This window comes from Anneissia japonica, unplaced genomic scaffold (assembly GCF_011630105.1).
Source record: "Anneissia japonica isolate Jap-2015-1 unplaced genomic scaffold, ASM1163010v1 scaffold1889_len2455224_cov183, whole genome shotgun sequence".
Taxonomy (NCBI): Eukaryota; Metazoa; Echinodermata; class Crinoidea; order Comatulida; family Comatulidae; genus Anneissia; species Anneissia japonica.
Window position 1 is genome coordinate 1,420,514 of NW_022752980.1, and position 24,638 is coordinate 1,445,151.

Sequence of the window (24,638 nt, forward strand, 5' to 3'; positions counted from 1 at the left end):
CAACTGCTGGAAGTCAAATTTTTCTATGTAGCAGAAATTAACTTAAAATCTATTTTTTAACTTGGAAAATGCTTCCAAAATGTCTGAAAACGCATCTTCAGAATATTTATAATTAAAGTGATCCCCTTATTAATGTGTTTTATTTTAGTTTATATTGTGTTGTAATTTAAATTACAGGAAAGAGTTAGTAAACTTTAATGGTACTACATTCTGTAAGTGAAAGCTAATAAGCATTATTTAGTATGGTACTCTATATGATACAAACTAAATATCACTTTTCTGCTAATGCAGTGGTTCCCACTGCTAATCACTAGGAGCCTTATCAATAATGAAATAGCTTTGACTTCATTTCATTTATTTTCTCTCATAAAACATGCTTAACAAACAAAACAAAAATTACAATTGTTGAGAAGGGATTCCAAAAAAATAAGCTACATTACTATTGAAGTTAGTCTCCCTGAACACTGTTTTACACAAAAAAAACATTCTACAAATAGCATATAGGTGAATAAATTCAATATTCTCTAATCGAAATTTACTTTAAAATGTTAATTTATCACACCAGAACAAAATTTATTGAAAATGTATACACAAATTAAACGTCGGCAGTGGCGTAACGATGGGGCCCTGGGCCCTGTGGCTTTCTGAGAGTGGGGGCCTTTTGGGTGCCAGTTGTTAATTCCATTGTGAGATTTTAGATGTGCTTGTTTTTGTTTACATAACAGGAATCGACTTGTCTAGCGCATTCGACACAGTGGATAGACGTAACTTATTCGAATAATGGAAAATATCATAAACGAAAATGAACTGCAAATGATACGGTTCCTTCTCAGCCAAACGTGCCTCAAATTATAAATTAAAGGAGCTACAGAACTTAAAGTATTCAAAAGCAGTATAGGAACCCCACAAGGTGATAACCTTAGTCAAGTACTATTCACAGTATATTTAGAGCAGGCCCTCCAGGGACTCAGGGGCCGGAATCGCATCAAGAATCCCAAAAGAGATTGCCTACGTAGATGACGTGGATTTCATTTCCTTGAATAGTAAAGCAAACATTGATCAGATCGAGAATCACTTAAAACAATTTCACTTAAAAGTAAATAAAGAAAAAAACAGAGTATACTATTATTGGGAGAAAAACAAAGAAAGTTTGGTTGCTTCTGGGCAGAAGAAGACAAAGCCAGACAAAAACAGTTAGCGTCCACTACAATGAACAAATTATTAGCCATTTGATTAAGAAAAGAAAAAAAGAAAAAAAAAAAGAGAAAATTAGACTAAAACTCTATTAACTCACTAGTCAAGCCAATACTTCTCTACAACAGGAGCACATGGGGACTAAAGAAAGAAGACGATGAAATACTCAACATATTTCACAGGAAACACCTTCGACAATTATTAAAAATAAAATATTCTCACAAAATTTCAAATAAAAAACTGTACACTAGATGCCAATCCCGACCAATATCACTAGACATTTTGGAAGCCCGGTGGCGATTGATGGGACACATCCTAAGACAAGATAACTCAACACCCACGAATACAGCAATTGACTACTATTTCAGCACGGTAAAAAAAAATTATGATTAAAGCACCTCTAAGCACTCGCAGGCTTAAAATTAAAAAATTGAGGCACCCCATTAATTCGCCACTGGATATAATATGATATACAGTTAATGTCAAGGACACATTTTGCTCTTACGTATCAACAAAGCCCTTTTGGGTCAGGGTGCAAATCGAAGACCATGTGGTTAGGGGCCCCACGATAACTCACAGGCGTTATGCCACTGAAAGTCGGGAGTCAGTCTTTGTAAATAAGATTTTAAATGATTAGGAAACAAATTTAAATTAAATGATGATGTGCTTTTGCGGCGAATCATCTTCTGTCTATAGTCTTATGAATGGAATATTGACAATGAGTAAACTTGGGCTTGGAGGTCTGTAAGACTTTTGACATGGGTCCACGAATGCAAAATGGTTGGGAATCACACCCATAATGTATATTATATACCTCACAGATTTCAAACAGAATAGTTCGAAAACAATAAGTGTTCAACCTTAGTAGGCCTAATTTAAATATTAATTCTGAATACTGCAGAGTATAGGATGCTATGACTGGTCATCCACATTTACATTGGATTATCAATTTTGACTATCTCCCTAATCCAATAAATCAAGTAGTCAGTTATTTATTGATACATAAGGACTCTAAATTCTAATAATAAACTACGTCGATTTTATTTGAATTTAATTCTGCTAATGCAAGAACTCGAGGATATTGGGATAAGACAGATATTACATAATTTGCACATTTCCTATTTACGTTTTGATAAAGTTCTTTAACAAACTTTCCTTGACTATCAAATAACTGTACCTTTCCTTCACTTGCTACTATAATGTTTTCATCATAATCAACAACTACTTTAAACGGCTTTAACACCATTCCAGTTTTTTTGCCTCCACCAACAAGAAGGTTCATGAATTGACCGTCTTTGTCAAATAACTGAATTCTTGAATTGTCAGCCACAATAAGATTTCCATTTTTTATGACAGCAACATCAGAAACCTCATTAATTTGTCCTTCAAGAAAACCCTTAAATCCAATGGTCTTCACCTTAGAATTACTCTCCATGTCAAATGCATACACACAATTTGCAGTTAGATCAGAAACATATACTAAATTTAAATCTTCATTCACATCAATACCAGTTGGTGAACTTTGACTTGCCAGACCAGTTGATATGGATTTAATCACCTGACCATCTTGTTTGCAAATTGTTATGTTTGTACTACCCCAGTCACAAAATATCAGGTTGTTGTTTTTCAACTCACAAATTCCACTAATCCTTGATTTTTGTGATAATTCTATTTTACTCATATATGCACCTGCATTTGTTACTTTAAAGATTTCATTTGTGTGGCACCCCATTAAAAAATAACCATTTTGAGACCAGAATAATGTGCTGATGCCCTTTTCATTGTTAGCAATGTTGTCAATGATGGTCAGTGTACATTGTGATTTAATATTGATTGTGATTGGAGAGCCTTTTATTGAAGCATTACAAAATTTAACATGCAACTTCATGGTACTACATGTCCATGACATATAAGCTGAGCTTACAATATACTCTCTCTCACCAGTCTGCTCAACCTTGCCACAATTACTCCAATTTTTATCATTAAAAAACCATTTTGCCTGTAGGTCCTTTATATCTACTTCACATTTACTATTTTGAACTATTTTAACATGAAAAGATTGATTATGTGTAACAGTATTTGGGTATCCTGGTACAATTTCAAAGATATTTGCATCTGGCTTTTCAGTTACACTACCTATATCCAGTTTCCTTAATGTATTCAATATTTGATCTTTGTTTGAGGAGGAGTAAACTTTCCCATCATCTCTAGCTTCTGTCTCTGGTAAGACAGCAATCTTTTCTTGTAACTCGATGATTACCTGTTCAAAAGTTTGGAGGGCTGTTGCTTCACCACTTTTCAATAGTTTTGCGATGTATTCTTGTTTTTCTTTCACACCTGATATTATTGATTCTAGTTCATCAATTTGAGAGTTACTTTTCTCTTGTTTTGCCTCACAGACATCATCCAGCTTCGCTTCCAATGCCTCTCCTTTTTCACTGACTAACTTAACAATTTCTTCCACTGTATTGTTCATGTCTTTTTTTAGACAAGTTATACTCCTAATAAGATCAGAAATATTTGCAATACATTTGTTTATACATACTTGTATCTGCTGTTTGTGAATATCAGCCCGAGCCATCAAAGCATTTGCTGTTAACTTAAAGTCATTGAACGCCTCAGAAGCTCTGATTGGTTCATGCTCTCCTTCATCTTTACTATGATCTGTAACAGTGCATTTTTGGCAGATTGGTGTTTTACAAATGTTGCAATAAAACTCGAACTTTTTCTCATGCTGTGGACAAAGTGGTTCTGGCTCTTCTGTTGGCCAGTTGGTATTGATTGGTTCTAGCGTATGGTTCCTGAGAGCAGGCAAAAAATCATGAGAATGTTTGCAAAAGGAACATATGCACTGTCTACAATCCTGACAGAAGAACTCAGCATTTTCTTTACCACAGTAGCATTTCCTGTCACCATGACCTTCAACTAAATGCTCTTCAGTACCCTCAATATTTGTTTTTGAAGGCAGTTCCTTAAGCCCTCCCTCACAAATACGCTGTACTTGACGGCAGTTGGGACACTCCATTTCCCCCTTTTTATTCATCCAATCTTGAAGACAATGCAAGCAGAAACTATGCTGGCAATTTAATGTTTTTAGTTCATTGCGTGTTTGTAGACAGATTTGACATTTATTTGAATCTCCCATTGATTGGTGCAGCTCATTTTCAGCCATGTTGGAATCCTAAAAAAATAGTAATAGGCCTAAGTATAGGTTATCTAGGGCCTATTATTTCTAATCTCCAAATGGATTATTAAATTCATTCTGCCAGTATTTAATGGTCTGCTAGGGAATAATTATTGCAAATGTAATTATTTGTTTTATCTATAAAGAAACACATTTAATATTGCAAAGACTACAAAGTTAGAATTGTAGTACGTACGTGTTACTGTAGTCTCTGGAACATACACTCGGGCTCGAACCTACAAAATACTCATTGATAATATCCCTTGGCAGAGTAAAAGGCCTTGATTAAGTTTGAAGTCGAACCACTCTGTTGGAAGTGAAAAACACGGAATAAACACATGGATTAAGGGAGAGGGAGTGATGAGCTATCGAGCGGTGGTAGTCTTAGGAGGTGCCAACATTTGTTCCATATGCACTTTAGATTTCCTCGTCACTCAATCTTGTCCTCATCTGCCAACAATGCCTCCATTTGATAGATTCAGCATTAAAATGCTTCCATAGTTAACTCGGGTTGCATGGCCAAAGGTAAAATCGGTGGTACTGAATTTAAAAGGATGATAGATTATAATGATAGGGCCTATGTACAGTACGTTTATCCAGCCCTCAAAATTAACGTCGGCATTCGGCAGTGCCGGCGTAAATGCCGGCGTCTAGGCACCCGTCACCGGCGATAAAATTGCCGACGTGCAGAAAAAGCAGGATTGCACACACAGAGGGACTAGGCCTAGGCGGGCTAGGCCTAGAAAACTATCCTACATGCATTTCTTTGTTAAATTAATTAAAAATATAATTTGAAATGTCAAAAATTTTTGTTAATGTGTGGTAAATATATACTAATAATGTATTATACAGTTGCAATCATTTACTTTTCAAACACCAATTCAACAGAAACGTACTGCTACTTTTCACGAATAAATTACACTAATTAAAAAAAAACGGAACTTCTAAGGTAATCCCTTACACACATGTAGCTGTTCTGTCTCTATTCTCCGTTGATTTTAGTGAAAGTGAAAGACGATCCCCAACTCACACGTTCTGCAGTGCGTCGCCAACATCTCCTAGAAAGAACAGCAAGTCGAGCGTGTTCGTCGTCACCAAAGTTTGCTATCCTTTTGACTGTGGTGGCTTTTATTTTAGGGATAAATATGCCCAGAGTATTTTAGTTTTAATTCGTTTTCACAAAAGTAACATGTAAACATATTTCAACATCCATGGTTAGTGCTTATTTTTTTATCACTGCGGCTAGCCTAGGTCTACCTAAAACTTCACAGCACTCTGGGGATCCGATGGTCCATGTAGGCGCGCGTAGGCTAGTACTTAGTACTAGCCTAGGTTTAGGCCTAGTACTTGACAACTTTTTGAAAATGCCGACGTACGACCGGCGTCAATTTTTTAACGTCGGCGATTTTTTGGCGGCGTGTTTTATCCCTAATTTTGAGGGCTGTTTATCATTTATACATACTGTATATATACTATGATGACGTGGTAGTATAGACATTAGGCTTACATATGAATCCAATAATGATAGGCCTATCGTTTTTCTTTTCAAATGATCAATAGACTCTTTTATTTAGTCTTAGGCCTACGTTGTTTTGGAAATAAAGAGAATATACATTGATCAAATATTCGTACTGCAAAATGATTATGTGTTGCCTCATTATTAACAAATATTAACCAATATAAAAAACTGCTGCATATTAACATTGATTTCAACAAGTATTTTGTTTATAAACAAAATGTAGCCATTAATGCAATGTAGATATTTAAGAACAAATTTAATTCTTACTTACATAAAGCCTTAATCTAGGTGAGTTTGATTCCAAAAGTTATCTTATTTTATAGTCAATTTTTGCTCCATGCACTTATATTTCTTCAAACACAGGAACCAAGCTGGTAAAAAATATACAGTAATGTAAATGAACGAGCCCTCAATAGCCCTGGGCTTTAAAACGTTGTCTTTGTTACTTTACAAATACCTACTTCAAAGCCATGAGTCCACACCCACCTCAGCCGCACCATGGTTGGGACTGAGGTGCGAAAACATGGGTACCATATATAATAATAATATTAGTACCTCTAAATCGCCGGAAATGACACTCTTATATCATCAACATTATAGTCAAAATGAAGCGCCAACAAATTTTTATGATCTCTTATATCAGCAATTTTTAGCAATCAGAGATCTAATTAATCTCTGTGATGTACATAGAACGTACAACCAGGGAGTTGTTGGTACAACTTAAAACCATTGCATTTTATGTAGGCTATTTACTTTACTTTACTTACCTACTACTTCATGACATGAATGCTATAGCATCGGAACCAGGGAAGTTATTAGTTTATTATATTTGAAATGTTTAATTTTACATACCTCCATGCCATCATGGTTTAAAAACTTATTAGTACAGAAATTCTAATAGGAGGCAAAGCAGACTGACATGCAACAGACATTCAAGAACATAAATTCTTACTTACCTATGCCGCGCCCTAGCTAGGCCCTATATGCTATATGCCTCTCTTGATTCTCAAATGCCTATACTGACGCTCCAAAAAACAAAAGCACTAATAAAGCAGCGGAACGGGTATGATATAATATTGGAATTTCCCAAATGCAATTCAAGTAGGCCTATCATCATGGAGGAATAAATGTACTGTACTGTTACTGTATTGCCTGTGTGGCGGCGCTACGATGCAAGTATTACCAAGGTATTACTGAGTATTAGCAGTGGCGGCGCCACGGGAGGGGTTATTGATTAAATAAGACTTTGAAACCCCTAAATTGTCATATACTCCCCCTCCCCGTCGCTAAAAGGTTTTTAGCGACGCCCGACCACGCCCACTTTTTTCTTGTCGGGGATATCAGCCCCATCCCCTCCCCCTGTTGGAGACCTTGAACTCCCATCGGGGAGGCGCCGCCAAATATAAAATATTTTATTAGTTTCGTCCTGCGTTTGATATTTTTTTTGGTGAGGCAGTGGTAGCGCCAGACCTGGGGTGAGGGGGAGGGGACCTGGGTGGGGGATATATCCCCGTCGGGGGTATATATTGTTTGTGTTAACTTTTCATCATCACAACAACAACAACAACAACAACAACAACAATAATAATAATAATAATAATAATAATAATAATAATAATAATTCAATGAGACTAATTGAAAATAATTTGCGTTCTGTTATGACAAATGCTCATTTAGATAGCCTCATGATGGTTGGAATACATCGTGATAGGTGAAGCAACCTCGACCATGCATGACAGCGTGGTTGACAGATTTCATGCAAAATTTCCAAAATATAGAATTTCACTTTCAAGAATGAGGATTTGAAAATAAATTAAATGGTTACATTGCATACTTTTTGTTTCTTGCTTTATTCAAAATGTTTTGGTTTTGGAAGCTGATTTCAACATTAGAAAGCATAGCCTACATGAAGTCATATAGGCCTAGTATCGATGTCTATCAAATAAGTAATAAAAATTCGCCATTTAAATTCATCAAATATTCGTGGCTTCCAGGGGGCGAATCCCTAGCGGCCCCTGGCCCCCAGCAAAGTGAGACTCGATTCGCTCCATTAGCCCCCCGCCGGGGCCTATCTTTCAGACCATCATTATATTTATTTTCCATGGAAAAATGTTTTGGGCATTTTTTAATAGCAAAACATTTTTTTTTTCATGAGGCTCCAACATTTGATATGGGTGGTGACGTGAAACATTCATTATCTATATATTTTATGTAGCCTTATGTTTTCGATTGTGCACTGTCACGGGTAAGGTCACTTTAATGAACACAATATTCATACAATTGTGGATTTTGAAAAAATAATTTTTAAAATTAGGCCCTATGTAAATGATTTCACCTCTCTCGATTAAGCGCCGCTTCCAAATAAGCACCACACTAAACCTGACTTCGCTACTGCCCATTGGCGTATCTAAGGGGTGCATGGGATTCCCCACCCCTATAAAAATACATATATGCTTCATGAGAGTAAGCCTACCATGATTTTTTCCCTATGATCGCAATATTAATTGTTTATTTATTTACATATTTCGACAAGAAAACAACAAAAAGGGTTGTACAGGGGTGCCGAGGGATGTCAAAAGGTTAAAAACTGTCATCAAGTGATGTGCTTAACCAAACCCCTGGGCCTGCCAACATAGACAATAGGCCTATCAATGCAGATAAATTGAACATTGTGTGTTATTTTTATTTTATTTTATTATTTTTTAAATGTAAATCTCATGTCATAGAATTTTTATTTGTTGTTGTTTTTTCCTTGTGTAGACCAACTCCTATTTGTTTACCTCTAGACATGGCAATGATACTCTTATAAAAATTATAGTAAAATGTATCATCACCACATCACAAATAGGCCTATATTCAAAATGAACTGCCAACAAAGGTAAGATACCCGGTAGGGGCGGATCCAGGATCTGAAAGAGGGGGATTCAAAATGTTTCTAAAAAATCCCAATTAAAAAGGGGGGTTGGGGGTCCTCCCCCGGGGAAAATTTTGATTCCTAGTTGGCCGGAAATGAACTTTCATGGCTTCAGAGATGTCTTTTAATGACCTTTAATTTCTTCAAATTTCAAGGTTCCCCCTCTTCATAAAGGTCTGGTAATTTTATCTCATTCTTAGGCCTACATTGAGAAAAAAAAATCTAAGATTTAGGCAATATACTATTATGTTTCAACAATATTGAGTAGGCTTAGTTGGATATGTAATCTTTCTTCCATGGATCGATGAACCGATAGGCCTGAAGAACGCACTTTCGTACATAAATTACAGTATTACGATGCCAACCAAAAACAGTGTTTTTAATTTTATTTTAAGCCTAGTTTGTCCGATCTGCCAACCTATGCCTAAGCACGCATTTTGTAAGCCAGGACCCATTAGTATTTTTTGTTCGTTTCTTCACGGAGGGGGGTTCGTTCGAAACCATTGAACCCCCCCCCCCGGATCCGCCACTGCTATCATGTACTGTGGCAGAACTCTTTTCCTTAAAATGTGGGTCATTTTAACAGTTCATTGTTAGGCATCATGTTGATTTATTAAATTATATTGCCGGCGGCAGAAAAGGAGGGCCAACCCACTTAAAATATGTAGGCCCTACGTGTCCTCCATCCCAGGGGCGGATTTAGGGGGGGGCCGGCCCGGCCCCGGCCCCCCTTTTTGGGAGGTAAAAAAAGAAAAAAGAAAGAAAAAAAGAAAGAAAAAGAAAAAAAATGATAGCCCAGAACGCCTCAAATGTTATTTTCGGGCGTCTAGATCACAAAAACTTCGCGGGACCCGGACCCCCTAGGGCCTGTCTCTTATACACATCTAGATGTGTATAAGAGTATCATTCCCCCCCCCTTTTGGACATCTCTGGATCCGCCCCTGCATCCCCACCCCATTGGCCCGTTTGTTACATGTTAACCAACGCTGATGACGTCAAATGAATCCATCGGTCGTTGTAAGTTTTGAATCTAAACTCATAATAGACTTAACAAAGTTTAGGGAGGAATTGCCAAATAAGAAGCTTGTTGGGGAAGTTTGAGACGGAGTGAACGATATAGGACTGTGAGGGTGCAGACTTACAATTATTAGCGTTTTCTCCTTATTAGGGTATTCATCCATATTACGCCAATATTAAACATTTTTCACTGCGGTAGTAAGCGCATCATTTTTAAACTTAGTCTTTTCACCCAAAAATCTATCCATGGTCATGCCCCATCTTTGTTCCCTTATTGACAAACAAGTTCCTTCCGTTCAACTCGTTCTTCTTAATTCCTCCAACTTATTACTGCAAGAGTCAAGCACATTGTATGTACTGGTGAACGTTCCTTTTCTGATCCTAAAATCTGGAACTCTCTGGCCCCAACAATTACGTATCATCTCTGATTCACAATTATTCAAATCCAATCTTAAATCCTTCCTCTTTATAGTTCATCTTTATAACATGCAACATCTTCCTGCGCTGTTAAGGTAACAAACCATTTTTTGTTTTTGTTTTTGCTTTAATAGGCGCTTTAAATGTGTATTATTATCATTATTATTTATTGTTAGTGTGGCTATCATTTAACTCAAATGATGCCAGCGTGAGCAAACATTCGGATTACTGAAGATTTTGGATTTTAATCGCATGTTCAAAACGTTTATTATTGGCCACATTGAACTGATACGTTTATTAATTTCTTTGTGATTGTGATGGTACCATTTTTGTACATAGCGCCCTCTATCATCCAAAGCGGTTACTTCCGCGTCATCTCAAAATTTAACAACAGTGAAGAGTAAGCAGTAAGCACGAAGTTGTAATGTTTTATTTAGTCTGAAAAACAACTGGTGGATACGTGATCAATACTTAGTAGGCATAAGGTGTAAATAAAACGCTAAAAACTAAGGTAATAATCGTTTTAGAAGGCTACTGTGCGGGCTATTATGATGTCTAGTAATTTACAAATGCGGTGATTTTCACTTGTTGATCTCAGCTAGTGCGCCTTGCTAACTGAAGGTAGGTGGAGGAACTTATTTAAGGTCTTGCAGAAAAGGAGGAATAATCTGAAAAGAGGTATCTGTTGTACACCTGTTTGCACAAGGTTTACAATCAAGTGGCGGTGTGCTGTGATGTCGATTAATGAACAATATTTCAGGAAATCAGAAGCCCATCATTTTGTTCGTTAAGTGACGTGACGTCGACGTTTGACACCTTTCAAAAGAACAATAAACAAAAACAATTTGTTGATGCTGTCCACTTTTTACACACCGAATTGGAAACTTTGACTGAGGAACTCGGCCTATCTAAGGCCAATATATTATATTGAGCACTTTATAATAGTAGATATTAAGATGGTAAGTCTTTTTTCTCCTTTTGTTGGTTTTTGTTTTAAATATTCGATTCATGAATAGCAATGCCGAGCCAGCTATTGTGACATTTGGGACAGGCCCACACAAATTTTCTAGTGGGTCTGTCGGGAAAAATTTGGTCCGGGACCAAAATCAGTCTGCCGGACCGATTTTAGCTTTAAAATTACCTGCCAAATGTAGTCTACTTAAGCCAAAATCGGTCTGGCATCTATTTAGTAGTTATAACCTTTATTTTTTTTAGCGTTGTTCATATTGGTTTTTAATCAAATGATAGACAAATATCTTATCTCTTCTATATAATAATTTTTCATTGTTGTGTGTGCAATTGAGTATACAGCCACAAAAATTAGTATGTTATTTTCGCTCTTCGCACCCAGTAAACTCTTTGGTGTAAAAGTTAGAAAAAGAAGTTAAATGATATGATCGTAAATCGTGTTGGTCCGCTTTAGTTTATTTTTTACCTTGTTTTGTTTTGGTTGTGTGCTTGCTTATAACGTCGCGACGAAATACATGAGCAATCATTTCAAAGAAATGATTGACCCCTTATTTTCATGTAATAGAACTATTGTATGACATAATACCTGTCACAATAATATGGAATATTTAAAACTAATAAATCAGACTTGCGTTTCAAATGCACGCATGCCTTGTGTCGCTAAGGCCTAGGAAATGCATTATCATGTGTGTTTGTTAAAACACGTCCACAACGGGGTCCACAAAAGCTTAATACGAATCATTCTATAACTGCAAAAGATTTTTCAAGTGTAGGAGAAGCATAAATTACTTCCTTCCACTCCACGGGAGAAACAATCATACCCTACGGGCAGCAGATGCGTTACAAGCGGCCAGGCCGACGGATCAATTTTATCCAATGGGGACCAATTTTAGCAGCTAAAATCGACCCGGTGGACTGATTTTAGCGGCCAAAAGTATTCCGGCAGACCGACTTTGGCTGCCAGAATCTGTCCTCCGGACCTTTTTTGGCATTGGCAGGTCCACAAAACAAGGGTCCACTTTTTTTAAATGAGTCAAGATTTCTTATATTTTGCATGAAATGGGTCAACTTTTAAGAATATGAATTCAGATTTTTCATATTGTTTTGTAAAATGGGTCAATTAAAAAAAAATGAGACAGTCTCCTGATGAAGTCCACTGTGTGGACGAAAGCTAGAGAATAAATTCTATATTGTTAGTCTCAAAAGTGCTGCTGTCATTTACTTTATATTGTTCTATACTATATCAACAATAAAATACAAAAATTATTTTTCTTAGGGGGTGCAATCACACCGTCTACATTCCCCCTGCATCTGCCCAGGTTTGAATGAGTAAAATAAAACTTAAATTATGTTATTGAATATACTCTGTAAACTTCCTTTCACTTTAGTACTTTGATCATGATGCTGGGAGGTAGTGATAGTATGCAAATGAATAGCAGCAAATGTTCAAATGTTTATTAGTACTCTAGTTTCACTTCCATAATTATTGTTTATCACTAATATCTGAGTACAGTATAGTCTAGGAGACCCTTAAGATAATCACTGAATATATTTATTTATGGTAATTGTTATGCACAGTTTCTCAATCAATTTTATAAAAGGCGAGTTGAATGGCTGAGCGGTTAAGGCAAGGGCACTGCAACCGACAGCATTAATATCAGCGCTGGTTCGAACGGCATGCTCGCCTATGGTTCTGGAGGTGGAACAAGTCTTCTTGGATAAGGACTATAAACTGTAGGCCCAGTGTATACAATTGGCTCATGTGCACTTTAAAGAATCCAGTATCTTTCGAGATGAGTATGGGAATATCCCAGTGTACTGATCCATGTACAGCCCCTATTTTGTTGTAATGGGATTGCCACTTTGGAGATTGATTTAGTTCACCGTTTGGCATATCCCTGACCCTGGTGCCTGAAGCTAAATAAATAAATAATAATGATCACTTATGAACTTGTAAACTATTATAATGAGTTGTCATTTTACAAATAGTAATTCTGTTTAAGTTTAAGTAATTCTGTTTAAGAAAATTGCTCACTATTTACCACAATTTATCATACATCACGTAATTGACACCAAATCAAGTACTAGTAATGCATCCTTGTCATCGGCTATTGTACATCTATGACACACCCTACCACCATCCATATTATATGGTTATCACTATAGTTTGAATTATTATAGTAGAAATACTATATACCAGGTGGTTTCAGTGGTTGATGACTCATCTATTGAGCACCCCTCCCGACAATCAATATGGCTGAAGTTTTGAAATGAACAAAATACTATATGACAATTTTGACATCAGAAATCTATGACACACCCTACCACCATCCATATTATATGGTTATCACTTCCTATTATTTTCCTGGAAATGATCTAATTGCTAACTCCTATCTAATTATGCGTAGATTAGACTTTAAGCAGTAGGCCTATGTTACAATACAATAGTAATTATAGTAGCAATTACTATATGATAAATTATCATATCATATGTAGTAATTGCTTTGCAATAATATAAAATAATAGTACTGTATTAGTACTCTGTTATAATAAATAATAGCTAAGAAATAATAATAATTAATAATAGTAAGGTTAGATACTTTTTATATTGGCACATTCAATACTCTCCTATTAAAGCTACTGTATCATCATTTACACCTGTGCCTAAAATTGTTTAACTTACCAGGAATGATACAAATATTCCACTTGTTTTTCTATAGTAATACTGATATTCTTATTTATAATAATATAAGTCAGTTGTGACATCATCACTTTCATTTGCATGTCATTTTCCTATCCCTGATTTCCTAGTCACTAATTTGATATAGTGCCTCCGATATTTTACGTTTTATGCGAAAAAGCTCAATGAAACCTGGGGTTAACTATATCGCGATGAAATTTTTCGGTTGCTTACCAAACTCTGAACAAAACAATTGAAGCTGTACCCTGGGGAGCTCACTTGCATACCAACCAACCGGGACTGGGGGGAGGGGAGATGCAGCAGCCACTTTAAGAATGAGACACTTGGGCTACTGTACCTATTTTACTGAAAATTATGGACTTAAACTGACATTTACATGGCACAGCAAAGATCGGATGGAAAACTGTTCACCATCGGGAACCAGTACAAATACTGTGCCCTCTCTGGCATGACTGAGTGGCCTATTTATCAAAGGTAGGCTTAGCACTCAGTCTAAAGGAGCTAAAAAAAAATCCCCTCAAAAAAAAATTGTGTGTGAAATTTTGGGGGAATTCGACCAATTTCACCCCGATTATTTCCACACTACTGTACTACCAATTCCTCGCAAAATACCCCATAAGTGCTGCAACTCCCTCATATTTCCCACACTTGTGCTACCAAGTCATTAAAAATATATCCCGTATAAATGCAGCACATCCCCGTATAGAAATATTTAAGAGTGGTTAGCTGTTTGTAACTTGTTGAAGAACATTATGGTTGATCAGTTATAGTTGCAGGCATCTTGCCATTCAGAATTTCCTCAATTTAATGTTGATTCGCCGTTTTAAGAAATAATATCAAGACTTCCTGTTATGTATGGTATGGTGTGAATGACTTTCTTTTTTTCAAGACATCCAGAGCTGGAAAAAGTGCTCAACCACAGTTCCTTTTAAATAATTATTATTAATACTAATATAGTAGTATGTAAGTCTGTAACATACAGTAAGGCACTAATTCATGGGTGTGAGCTGGGATGCACCCTCATGGAAGCAAATTACAGTAGCTTCACTAGTACTGTACCATTATTAGTATATTACTATTATTATTATTACTAGTATTATTGAAATACTAAAAAGGATTGGAATAGGGATAGTTCTGCATTCAGGATATAGTAGTTCTCATTTCGCATTTTCATTTTTCGCATCCTGGACTCTCAGGCTGAAACCAGTCTATATACCCCTACGCTATATTAGATCTGGTCAGATACTATTATGACTTGCATTATTTTGAGGTTCCTGGGAAAACTTTCATCTGAATTTCCTCAAAAGCTAATAACCTTTTTTTAATAACTAAAGTAAAATTTCAATGTTTTTATAGATCTCCTGTGGGAACCTTGAATATGTTACAGTGGGGCCTGCTGTACCATTCTTTTCTCTTTTCTCTGCCCCTTCTGTTTTAGCTTAGCATCCTCAGGTCTACTATTTTTTCCTATGAAGTACATTGGTACTATTTATTACTGTACATCTTATGAAGCCAGCTAAATCGAAGGCATTGGTAATACAGGACAGTTCGCTCACAAATGTCAAATAAAAGTGTAAATGATCCTGAATCATATCAGAGCCTCAATGAGGAATACCCCATCAATTCAAAGGAGAGTTCTGGGTCTAAGTGACAAAGGTGCGAGTTATGCGAGGAGCCTTCCCTAGACTAAATTTTGCTTATGGGGTTTGTTGCTCCCATTCATATTTTCCCCTTGTTCCTTCATCTTAATTACTGTATAGTGCTAAAAATTTACCCTGTGAACACAGATTACAGTATGATCAACTCTTTTATTAAAAAATTGGAAAAATCATTTTTTCCACAGTGCAGCACTACCTTTGGAGCATGCATGGACCTAAAAGAATTGATATGGGTCTGTTGCAGTTAACATTCTGTGAACTTTACCAAAATATGAAAAAAAAATATTATAGATAAAAGGAAATTAGAATTATTTGGCAGTCAGAGTTCACCAAAGTCATGAGTTTGTCAGAATGGATCTGAGAAGAACTGTTTATCAATTATGTAAATTTCAATTAAAACATTGAATTGCTCATTGAAAAGATCATTTTAATGTGCAGTATCGGTGAAATTGATTCTGTCTTTAAAGTGAAAACTCTTTCAGTGACACAGCACATGTTTTACTAGTGGATCACATAAACAAAACAATTAATTTAACCAAAAATATATAAAGTACATAAACTTGCATATAAACAGAAGAAAAGGGTATATGTAAGAATTTGAAATTTGCATAATTTTTCATGTGTTTGTTAACCGGCGAGGACAAACTTTTTAAATTTAAATTTTAAATTAAAAGCTAATAACTTACTGTACTTATTCAAATAGATTCCCCCTCAAATAAACGTCTCTTCTAGGACCTCATTTGGAATAAACGGCTCCCTCAACACCCAAAGGCGTTTCATTTTACATCGAATACATCCATCATCCAGGAGCAAATCAAATTTTGAGAGACTTAAATCTGTAGGGTTATTCAATGTTATTTGGTGCATAGTCTTGTTTTGTTTACAAATTAATACAAACCACAATATTCCATCACTACCTGCTGATTACCCCTTTGGCAGGTCTTGCGATGCCTATTTCCTCCACCAAGACTTTCTGTTTCATTATGATCTGTATCTATCCATCTTCCAGTAAAGTACAAGCCTTTCTAATTTTAGGATAATCGTAATTGTTAAAGAAAGAAAAAAAAAACATTAATGACAGGAATGCAGTGGCTCAAATTACACTCCTACATCAGGGTTGTACTATAGGCTGTTTTTTGTCCAGGAAGGGGTGGTGCAAATGAGAGTGCAGAACTAAATCATAGAATGCGGAACCAGTAAATTCCTATTCCAATGAAAACTTAATGGTCATTTTTAGAATTTTTAGAGTGTAAATATTTTGCTGCCATGGGGGTGGATGGATGCGTCCACACTTCCCACTCCCCTAGTCGAATGCACATAAACAATAGCTATTAAAGAATTTTTTGAGGCATTTTCCACCATAGATTTCCCTGATGGAAGATATTTTTTGTAATAAGGAAGTGGAATACTGTAGTTTCTTTAAAAACACACTGTCATAAAGCTGTTTCTATTGTCATGGTGTGCACATAGTGATAATTGTGTTCTGTCTTTGTAAATATTCAAATGAAGTGGGGCTGCAGCTAGCTCAACTTCCAATTCCTCCCAGCAGGACTGGAAAAAGTGCAACCCATAACCAGTGGTCGGAGGCATCATGCATTTCCCCAGAGTCATTTAAAAAAAAAGAACAAATTTTAAGATTTTGTAAGACAATTTTCATGGTTGGAGGCTCAAAAATTATTTTGTTTTCTCCAAGTACGTCAATCAATGTCCAGATCTCAATTTTTCTAGAAATAAAGGCACTATAGAGTGTCAAGAGTTCCAAATGATCAGTTTTGCTCGTTGAATCACCATTGTCATATTTAGAAAAAAAACTTTTTCAGAATAGAAATAGAAAAGAAATTTATTTCTAATTATTTCTGTTAATTTATATTTTCATCAATGTTAAATGTTTACATATCTTTGTGATCAAGACCCAACCAGGTCCGATCCTACCTCGCATAGAGCGAAAACCACCGATTCCAGCACAGCGAACTATCGCAGTGGAGCGACCAAAACCGACAGAGCAGAAACAGCAACAGCAACGTGTAGTTTCAAACATTTTCTACTTCACACGAAATGCGGTAGGACTGCCTCAATTGTCAAACGGAGCATGTAATTTGCATTTGGCTAGAAAACTGCTTGATTTGCATAAGCTTGAGGTTAAAAATGTGGAATGTTTTGAAATGTTAGTGCATGATGAATAACGATAATTAGGTTTTTTCTTTGGCTTGGAGTGGAGCTCTTTGATTGTTTAAGTGCTTTTAATACGAAAAGAGGAATTTGCTGAAAAAAAATGCTAAGTGTAGATAAGAGCTATAGTACTGTCAGTACTCAAGGTTTAATCTCAAAAGAATGAATAGAGGAAAGGAAAATAGTACTGGAACAAATAGCAGAGCTGTATCAAGGATTTGCCATTGGGAGGTGCAAAAATGGATCAACAGGGGTATACTAGAATGTTTTGCTGGGTATGATTGATTGCAGCAGCTTTGATTTTTTCATTACTATGGCAACTTTAATAATTGCCCAAATACTATCTTAATCTATAGATTGCTGATTAAAATGTAAAGATTTAAGATGTTCTTCCTCTTATTCTTTACAGAAAATAGCAAATTTTATATTCAGTATTGTTCCGTATTTGGGGGAAGGGGGAGGTGTGTACCCATACACCCCTGAATATGGGCCTGCAAAAAGCCATCTTTAAAGATATTTGGCAGGCGTTGACTTGATGATGTCATTTGCAAGATGTTAGTCCAAAAACAATTGAAAGGAATTTTTCACATGACCACTGCACACAAGGCTAGCCATGTAGAACTCATACCTTATCATTGGTTCAGCCATATGAATAGGCATAGTACAAAATGGCTCTGATATTGCCATCAATGAGTTTACTGTCAAAACTTCATTAACAATACAATTGGTTGGTTGTGAGTTTGGTGCTGTACATATATACCTATCAAGCGCCTCAAATAATCGGCCTATTGGATAAATACTGTAACCTTGTTACTAATAATTAGTATATCCATTATTCCTTGCAGTTGATCAAAAGTTATTTGAAATGATATAATTCACAGATGTGCATATCTTAGATTATTTTTTTTGAATGGTTTTGACATTAATTATGTCATCATCAGAAATGAAAAATTATCCATATTTGTATGCTTATATGCAAGTACCAAAAGTTTTTAACCAATCAAAACATTACCTCTAGTAGGTGACATAGCTATGAATAAACTAAAGATCAAAGCATTCTTATCCTACTGATCAAAGCTACCTACAAAAAAAAAAGAAAGCTCCTTTGAAGCTTTCAGCCCATTGTTAAGCATTGTTAAAGCTTCTTTAAACAATAGTATAGACCAATTTTGCGAACTGTCAATAATGTTGGTATTGGAAAATATTAAACCTAATTTATTACTTACATTACAGGCTACATTATCATTTTCAAGTATACCTTGTAAACCTAAACATATTGGAATGCCTCACAATTTTGTATGCTCATTTATAACACTATCAGATTGTGAAGCATGTTCTTTAAGTCTAGTTTAAGCATCTATCTGTCTTACCAATATAATCACTATTACAACTTGGACATTTAAAATAATAAACAACAAAGCTCCTATATTTCTTAGGGCTTTGATCTTTAGTAGATATAAAATGAGAGACATTTTTGTACTGCCATAAAGTTGTGAATTTGACTTCTTTAACTAAGTGTTTCTTTACTTTGTTTAAGCATCTACGTAAAATGGATTCACATGCCTTTCCTAGGCAATCTAACCCAGATCTTAATCAAGCTATCATCAGAATGGTTTCTTGTTTTGCTTGTTTTTTAATTACAAACAGTAAATGCTCTGTATTCCACACTGCATGAAGAAAACAACAGTTGTGGCAGCGCATGTTAAATTTGGCCAACACTTGGGAGGTTGGCGGTAGGGAATAGCAACTGCAAGAAGAACTGTCATAAAAAAGGTCCAATGGCACATTTATTTATCTTAAATTTTATTTGAATGCAATTTTAAATGTTTGGAGTGTCTCCACCTGCTACCATTAAGTAGTATGCAGAAAAATGACACAAAATCTACTTTGAACTGTCTGATCAGGCATACAAACTTTGAATATAGAATAGACATACATACAATACACATACAGTAAGCTCTGTTTTGAGGTACAAAATTATGCAGAAACTCCTAAACTGGATTTTAAGCAACGGGAACTGGGTATTTGCATCATTAAGTTGATAGGTGTGCAATATTGCAGTTCCTAAATTGTTATTTACAGTGCTAAACCAAAGGTCAAGTGAAGGCCCAAGATTTTATTTACTACAGTAGGCAATTATACCTGGGTTGTTTAGATTCTATAAATTCTTATATTATTTTAGCTCTAGCTTGACGCAGTACTGTACATACAGTATGGAAAATGATATTTACAGCCCAAAATGAATCACACAACTAATACATGCTTAATTTGATGAAATCTTAACAGTAGGCCTAAGTTCTTAATTTGGTATCAAATATTAAATTGATTAGTGAAAGAATTTTGTGTAATATTTCCAACTGTGTGTTGTAAAAGGTCTGTTAAAAAGACAACAGTTGTTTGTGGTTTTTAAAACCAACTTTGTGGTTTTATTGAGATATTTTAGAAATCTTATGTAGGCCTACTGTACAATAATATTTATCAAATTATTATTTAAATGTGGACTAGATCAATGTTAATTGGTTTTATTATGTATTATTTTGTCTACAGTATATCACTTTATTCCAAAAGTATAAAGAATATTATTTTACATCAGCTATTAAGTCTTAAATATTGTGAAAGTCTTCAAATTAGAAAATGAAAATCACTTTTTTATATAAAGTATTTCACTTTTATACAAACATTTATTGAAATGTACTGTATGAGTAAGAATAATGTATTCAAACATTTTTAAATGTTGAATTTCATAAAATCCAAAGTAAAACAATTGAGTTTATAAATTAAAAAATCTTAATCACATCATTTTAATAATAATAAATAAAATCAAATCATACTTTTAATAAAAGTTTTTTGCTGCAAAAATTTATGGAAATGTATGAGTAAAAATAATGAATTCAACATTTTTGAAATGTTAAAATTTTAAGAAATAGAATTAAAAGTAAAATAAAGGCTAAAAATTAGAACATCTTAAATCGCATCATTTTAATATTTAACCTACTTAAGGTTAATTTGTATTCAAAAAAATACACTAAGCTATTTATTCTCTAGGGTATTTTATATACACAGGAAGTTTTTCTTTAGTTATGAAAACCTTTTCTTTTTAATTAAAACAAAGTTCAGATACTAGAAACATGTTTTTTCCTGCCTAGTGGTTATATTTGAACTGACAAATAATTAATTTAATTAATTAGATTAGTGTAGAACAACAACTTTGATTCATAGGGCAACATTTTGAAGATAATTCTAAATGTTGAAAAAATGAAAGAAAAATAAGGTTACTGAATTATAATAGTAATATTAATATAGAAATATGATAATACCACAAGAGTATATAAAGTTCCATTTAAATCTATTACTATCATTTTCTTAATTTTTAAATAATATACTATTGTATATGTATGTAATTTAATAATTTCAGATATTGTAGTTCTTGTTGTCTTATAACTTACACATTGTAGTCAGGGTCCTATACTGTAGGTATTGTATGTAATTTACAGGGCACAATCTTTAGGCTTTGACTGTAGGTAATATATTTTAATTTCCTGGTCATGTGAATCTGTATAAATTCTAACTTCATTGGCCCGTTATTGTAAAGGAACATATCAGTGGTATTAAAAAAGACGTATTTTGCATCATTAAACAACTGGTGCCTAGTAGATTCAAATGCTAACATAATATAGACATTCTTATTCAGATGCAAATATATAAAGGGTTCGTACTACACAGAAAAGTCTGCATTCTATGTTCTTTTGCATTTCAGACGTTTAAATCTACTTTTCCAAAAAGATTATTTTAGAGTCACCCATAGCTATCATATCCTAAGTTTGGGGACAAATAAAAATTGATTTAATAACTAAATTACTAAAAATGTATTGCTATTTTTGACAGTTTGGTTTGTAAACTTTTACATATTTCAAAAGAATGCATTCATTGTTACATCCTTACTTGAGCGAACAATATAAATAGTCGGCCTATTATTATACTGACTTACAGATTAGCAGTATTCATCTCAAATTAAACAGTAGTTGTACAAGGAAATTTTTTTTTTGTGGTAATAATGCTACTTACAATAACTCAAAAGTATCACTATCATTATAATCTTCAAGATATTTAGTCCTGATCTGTACATAGCAAGAAAAACCTTAGCTTCTTGTTTGTTGGTTTAAAAGAATAAATTGAGTGACATTGGCAAAAATGTTTAATTTCAACACAATCAATAATCTATCTATGTCAAGATAAACTTTAGCTTCTTGTATGTTGGTGTAAAAGAACAATTGACATTGGCAAAAATGTTAAATTGTAACATTTACTGTTAAATATGTTTATTGAACAAAAGCCAAAACAGTAATACAAGTTTACGGTCAATTGTTTTGGCATTGTTGAATAAAATATAAGTATGCATTGAAGCCAGATAAAAAGTATTATGTAGGCCTATCTCCTGTCTAAAATACACTACAATATCTGTAAAAGAACAGTGGTTAAAGGTTCCTTTCTTGTTGAATCAAGTGATAAAATCTGTGCATACTCAAACCTGAGCTCTCCTTTTCAACCGACTAGGAAGAAAACTTACAGTCTGGCGATCATATCATCACCTGTCCGATGACGTTTAGCACCTGTTGAAATATTTTTACAATAATAATATTCTTTATTTTATTCCAACCATGAAACCTTTTCACCCAGTGGGTATTTTTACAAAATTGTAATATTTCTATTTTTAATCTTATACTAAATACCGGTTTTTAATATATTATTACAATTTTTTTTTTTAATGCTATTTATGTTTTTTTTAAAATCTTATATATTTTTATGAATGATATTGTATATTTTTATGGCGACTCTGTTATTGGTTGTTTTGACCGGTTTTTAATATATTATTACGATTTTTTAAAAATGCTTTTTATGTTTTTAAAAAATCTTATATATTTTTATGAATGATGTTGTATATTTTTATGGCGACTCTGTTATTGGTGTTTTGATACACTGTTGAGTCTTGAATAAATAAATAAATAAATAAAAGGTTGTGAAGTGACCTAATAATTTGGAAGCACAAAACTAAAAATACACAATTGGCAACCTTAATTTTAAACTACAATTACAATGAGTAATTAAATATTAATTTCATTTCTGGGCAGTGGTTTGTCTCCAGACGACCCACTGGGACTGCCCAGGTTCGGAAGTAAAAACTTGTAGGAATGAGTTCATAGAGACTTTGACGTCGTATTACTATTATGTGCATATAACTAAAACTATAGACCAACGTGTGCATTTATGCATAAACAACCAAAGTTAAAGTTGAAAACAATTGAGCGGTGGTATTGAAACCGCCAATATTATGCCATTCTATAGGAACCTTTCAGACAGAAAAGCGTAAGATTTCCACAATATTGCAGTAACAACGTGCTGTGTGAAAGGGTATAGACCGATTATTATGCCAGCATGCTTACTGCAATATTGCGGCAACGTCTATCTGAAAGGTGCTCAAGACTAGTATTCTCTGTGGAGATGAAGTTACAGCAAATTGATTGATGGTAATAACAATTACAATGTTAATACAGTAATGTAAATATATATAATTTCTGTTAAGTAAATATAAAATCTACTGTTAAGACCTGAGTGTTCTGCTAAAATCGGAACACTTCCAACACCATGTGTTCATTGGTATTTCCTCTTTCTAATTGCTAGGCTCTTGGGAATTGCTATCTATTAAAGCTTCTGTTGAGCACTAGGTTCAAAGCAATACACAACATTAATTTCACAAACTTTTTGCATGAGTACTACAGTTTTACTGAAACTGATTCCAGAATGGCAGACATGCATGTTTGTCCCTCCCCCAATCCCAATTCAAAAATGTTATATTATAAAGAAAATACAGAATTTGAGGAAAGGCCTTTAGGTCAACAATAAAATCATGTTTCTGGTGTTGGTATTATGTAAAAGATGACACTTTATGCACAGAGTTGGCCCAATGCAATTCCAAGACTCAGTGGTGGTGTCTCAAGGTATCAGGGGCTACGTACGCAACCGCACTGCTGTTTGTGTTCATCGCATATAATGTTGTGACCATCAACAGTATAATATTTATATCACTGCCAAGTTATTCAACCATGGGGTCTGACAATTTTTAGCAGAGGCCAATGGGGTCTTACAGGTTTTGTGTATTTTAACTTTCCAACCAGTAATTTCTTATTGCAAAACACTTGAGCTAATCAATCAGGGAGAAACTTTAAAACTTAATGTCACGGTATACATCTGTTTGTATTTTAGGCGTACCACTGGCAGAGTCATAAGAAGCAGACTGGAGTGGAAGACATGGTTCTCCTGACCAAGATTCAGGAGTCGGCCATTGTGGAAAACCTTCGAAAGAGGTTCATGGATGACTGGATTTACGTATCCTTATATTTCCTTATTAACATATACTGTAGGCCTATATTCAATTTTAATAAGAATGGACTAGCAGAGTAAAGAAAGTTCTTCAAGTATGCTTTTAAAGTAATTAGTGAGCATTTTTTTGGGCGTTGTGGCATTTGAGAATTTTTTTGAGGAAATAATGGCTTGCCTTTAGGTCAATATTTTCATTAGTACCCTCAAAACAATAATTGGGTATTATTGTTAATATTACAGTAGTAAAAGAATTTTTCAACGTTTGCGTTCCTTAACCATTTAACTAGACATACATTGGTCCGGTACTTATATCAGTGAATCCATTCAAGCAGATGCCATATTTCACAGATAAAGAAATTGAAATCTACCAGGGAGCTGTAAGTACTATAGTGGTGATGGTGTGATTTTGGTACTAGTGATGATGATGATGTTGACTGATAAAGATGTTTGATGTTGATTATTATGATGATGATGGTAATAATGATATAAACATATACATACATCAAGATCTGACATCA

The 24,638-nt window shown here is 34.6% G+C and overlaps 2 protein-coding genes across 3 annotated transcripts in view; one reads left to right on the forward strand and one right to left on the reverse strand.

Moving 5' to 3' along the window:
• Window positions 1-1,571: 1,571 nt before the first annotated feature.
• LOC117122489 (E3 ubiquitin-protein ligase TRIM71-like) lies at window positions 1,572-6,925 on the reverse strand. Of its 2 annotated transcripts, XM_033268076.1 has the most exons (4): window positions 6,854-6,925; window positions 6,169-6,268; window positions 4,575-4,685; window positions 1,572-4,375 (listed from the first exon to the last, which is right to left on the reverse strand). In XM_033268076.1, the coding sequence occupies exon 4, from the start codon at window positions 4,364-4,366 to the stop codon at window positions 2,213-2,215; it is 2,154 nt and encodes a 717-aa protein (XP_033123967.1). In that variant the 5' UTR covers window positions 4,367-4,375; window positions 4,575-4,685; window positions 6,169-6,268; window positions 6,854-6,925; the 3' UTR covers window positions 1,572-2,212. The 2 variants fall into 2 exon arrangements, with proteins under 2 accessions (XP_033123967.1, XP_033123968.1); XM_033268077.1 differs by lacking the exons at window positions 6,169-6,268; window positions 6,854-6,925 and adding an exon at window positions 5,340-5,359.
• Window positions 6,926-10,647: 3,722 nt separating this feature from the next.
• LOC117122516 (unconventional myosin-Ie-like) overlaps window positions 10,648-24,638 on the forward strand; it is a 44,137-nt gene continuing 30,146 nt past the window's right edge. The window contains exons 1-4 of the mRNA XM_033268103.1: window positions 10,648-11,204; window positions 17,484-17,633; window positions 24,004-24,126; window positions 24,408-24,497. Coding sequence (XP_033123994.1) covers window positions 11,202-11,204; window positions 17,484-17,633; window positions 24,004-24,126; window positions 24,408-24,497 — 366 coding nt within the window. The 5' untranslated portion in view covers window positions 10,648-11,201. The remainder of the gene's footprint in view (window positions 11,205-17,483; window positions 17,634-24,003; window positions 24,127-24,407; window positions 24,498-24,638) is intronic.

Bases quoted from the DNA above. Each gene is read 5' to 3' on its own strand.
- LOC117122489 (XM_033268076.1), bottom strand. From the start codon at position 4,366: ATGGCTGAAAATGAGCTGCACCAATCAATGGGAGATTCAAATAAATGT.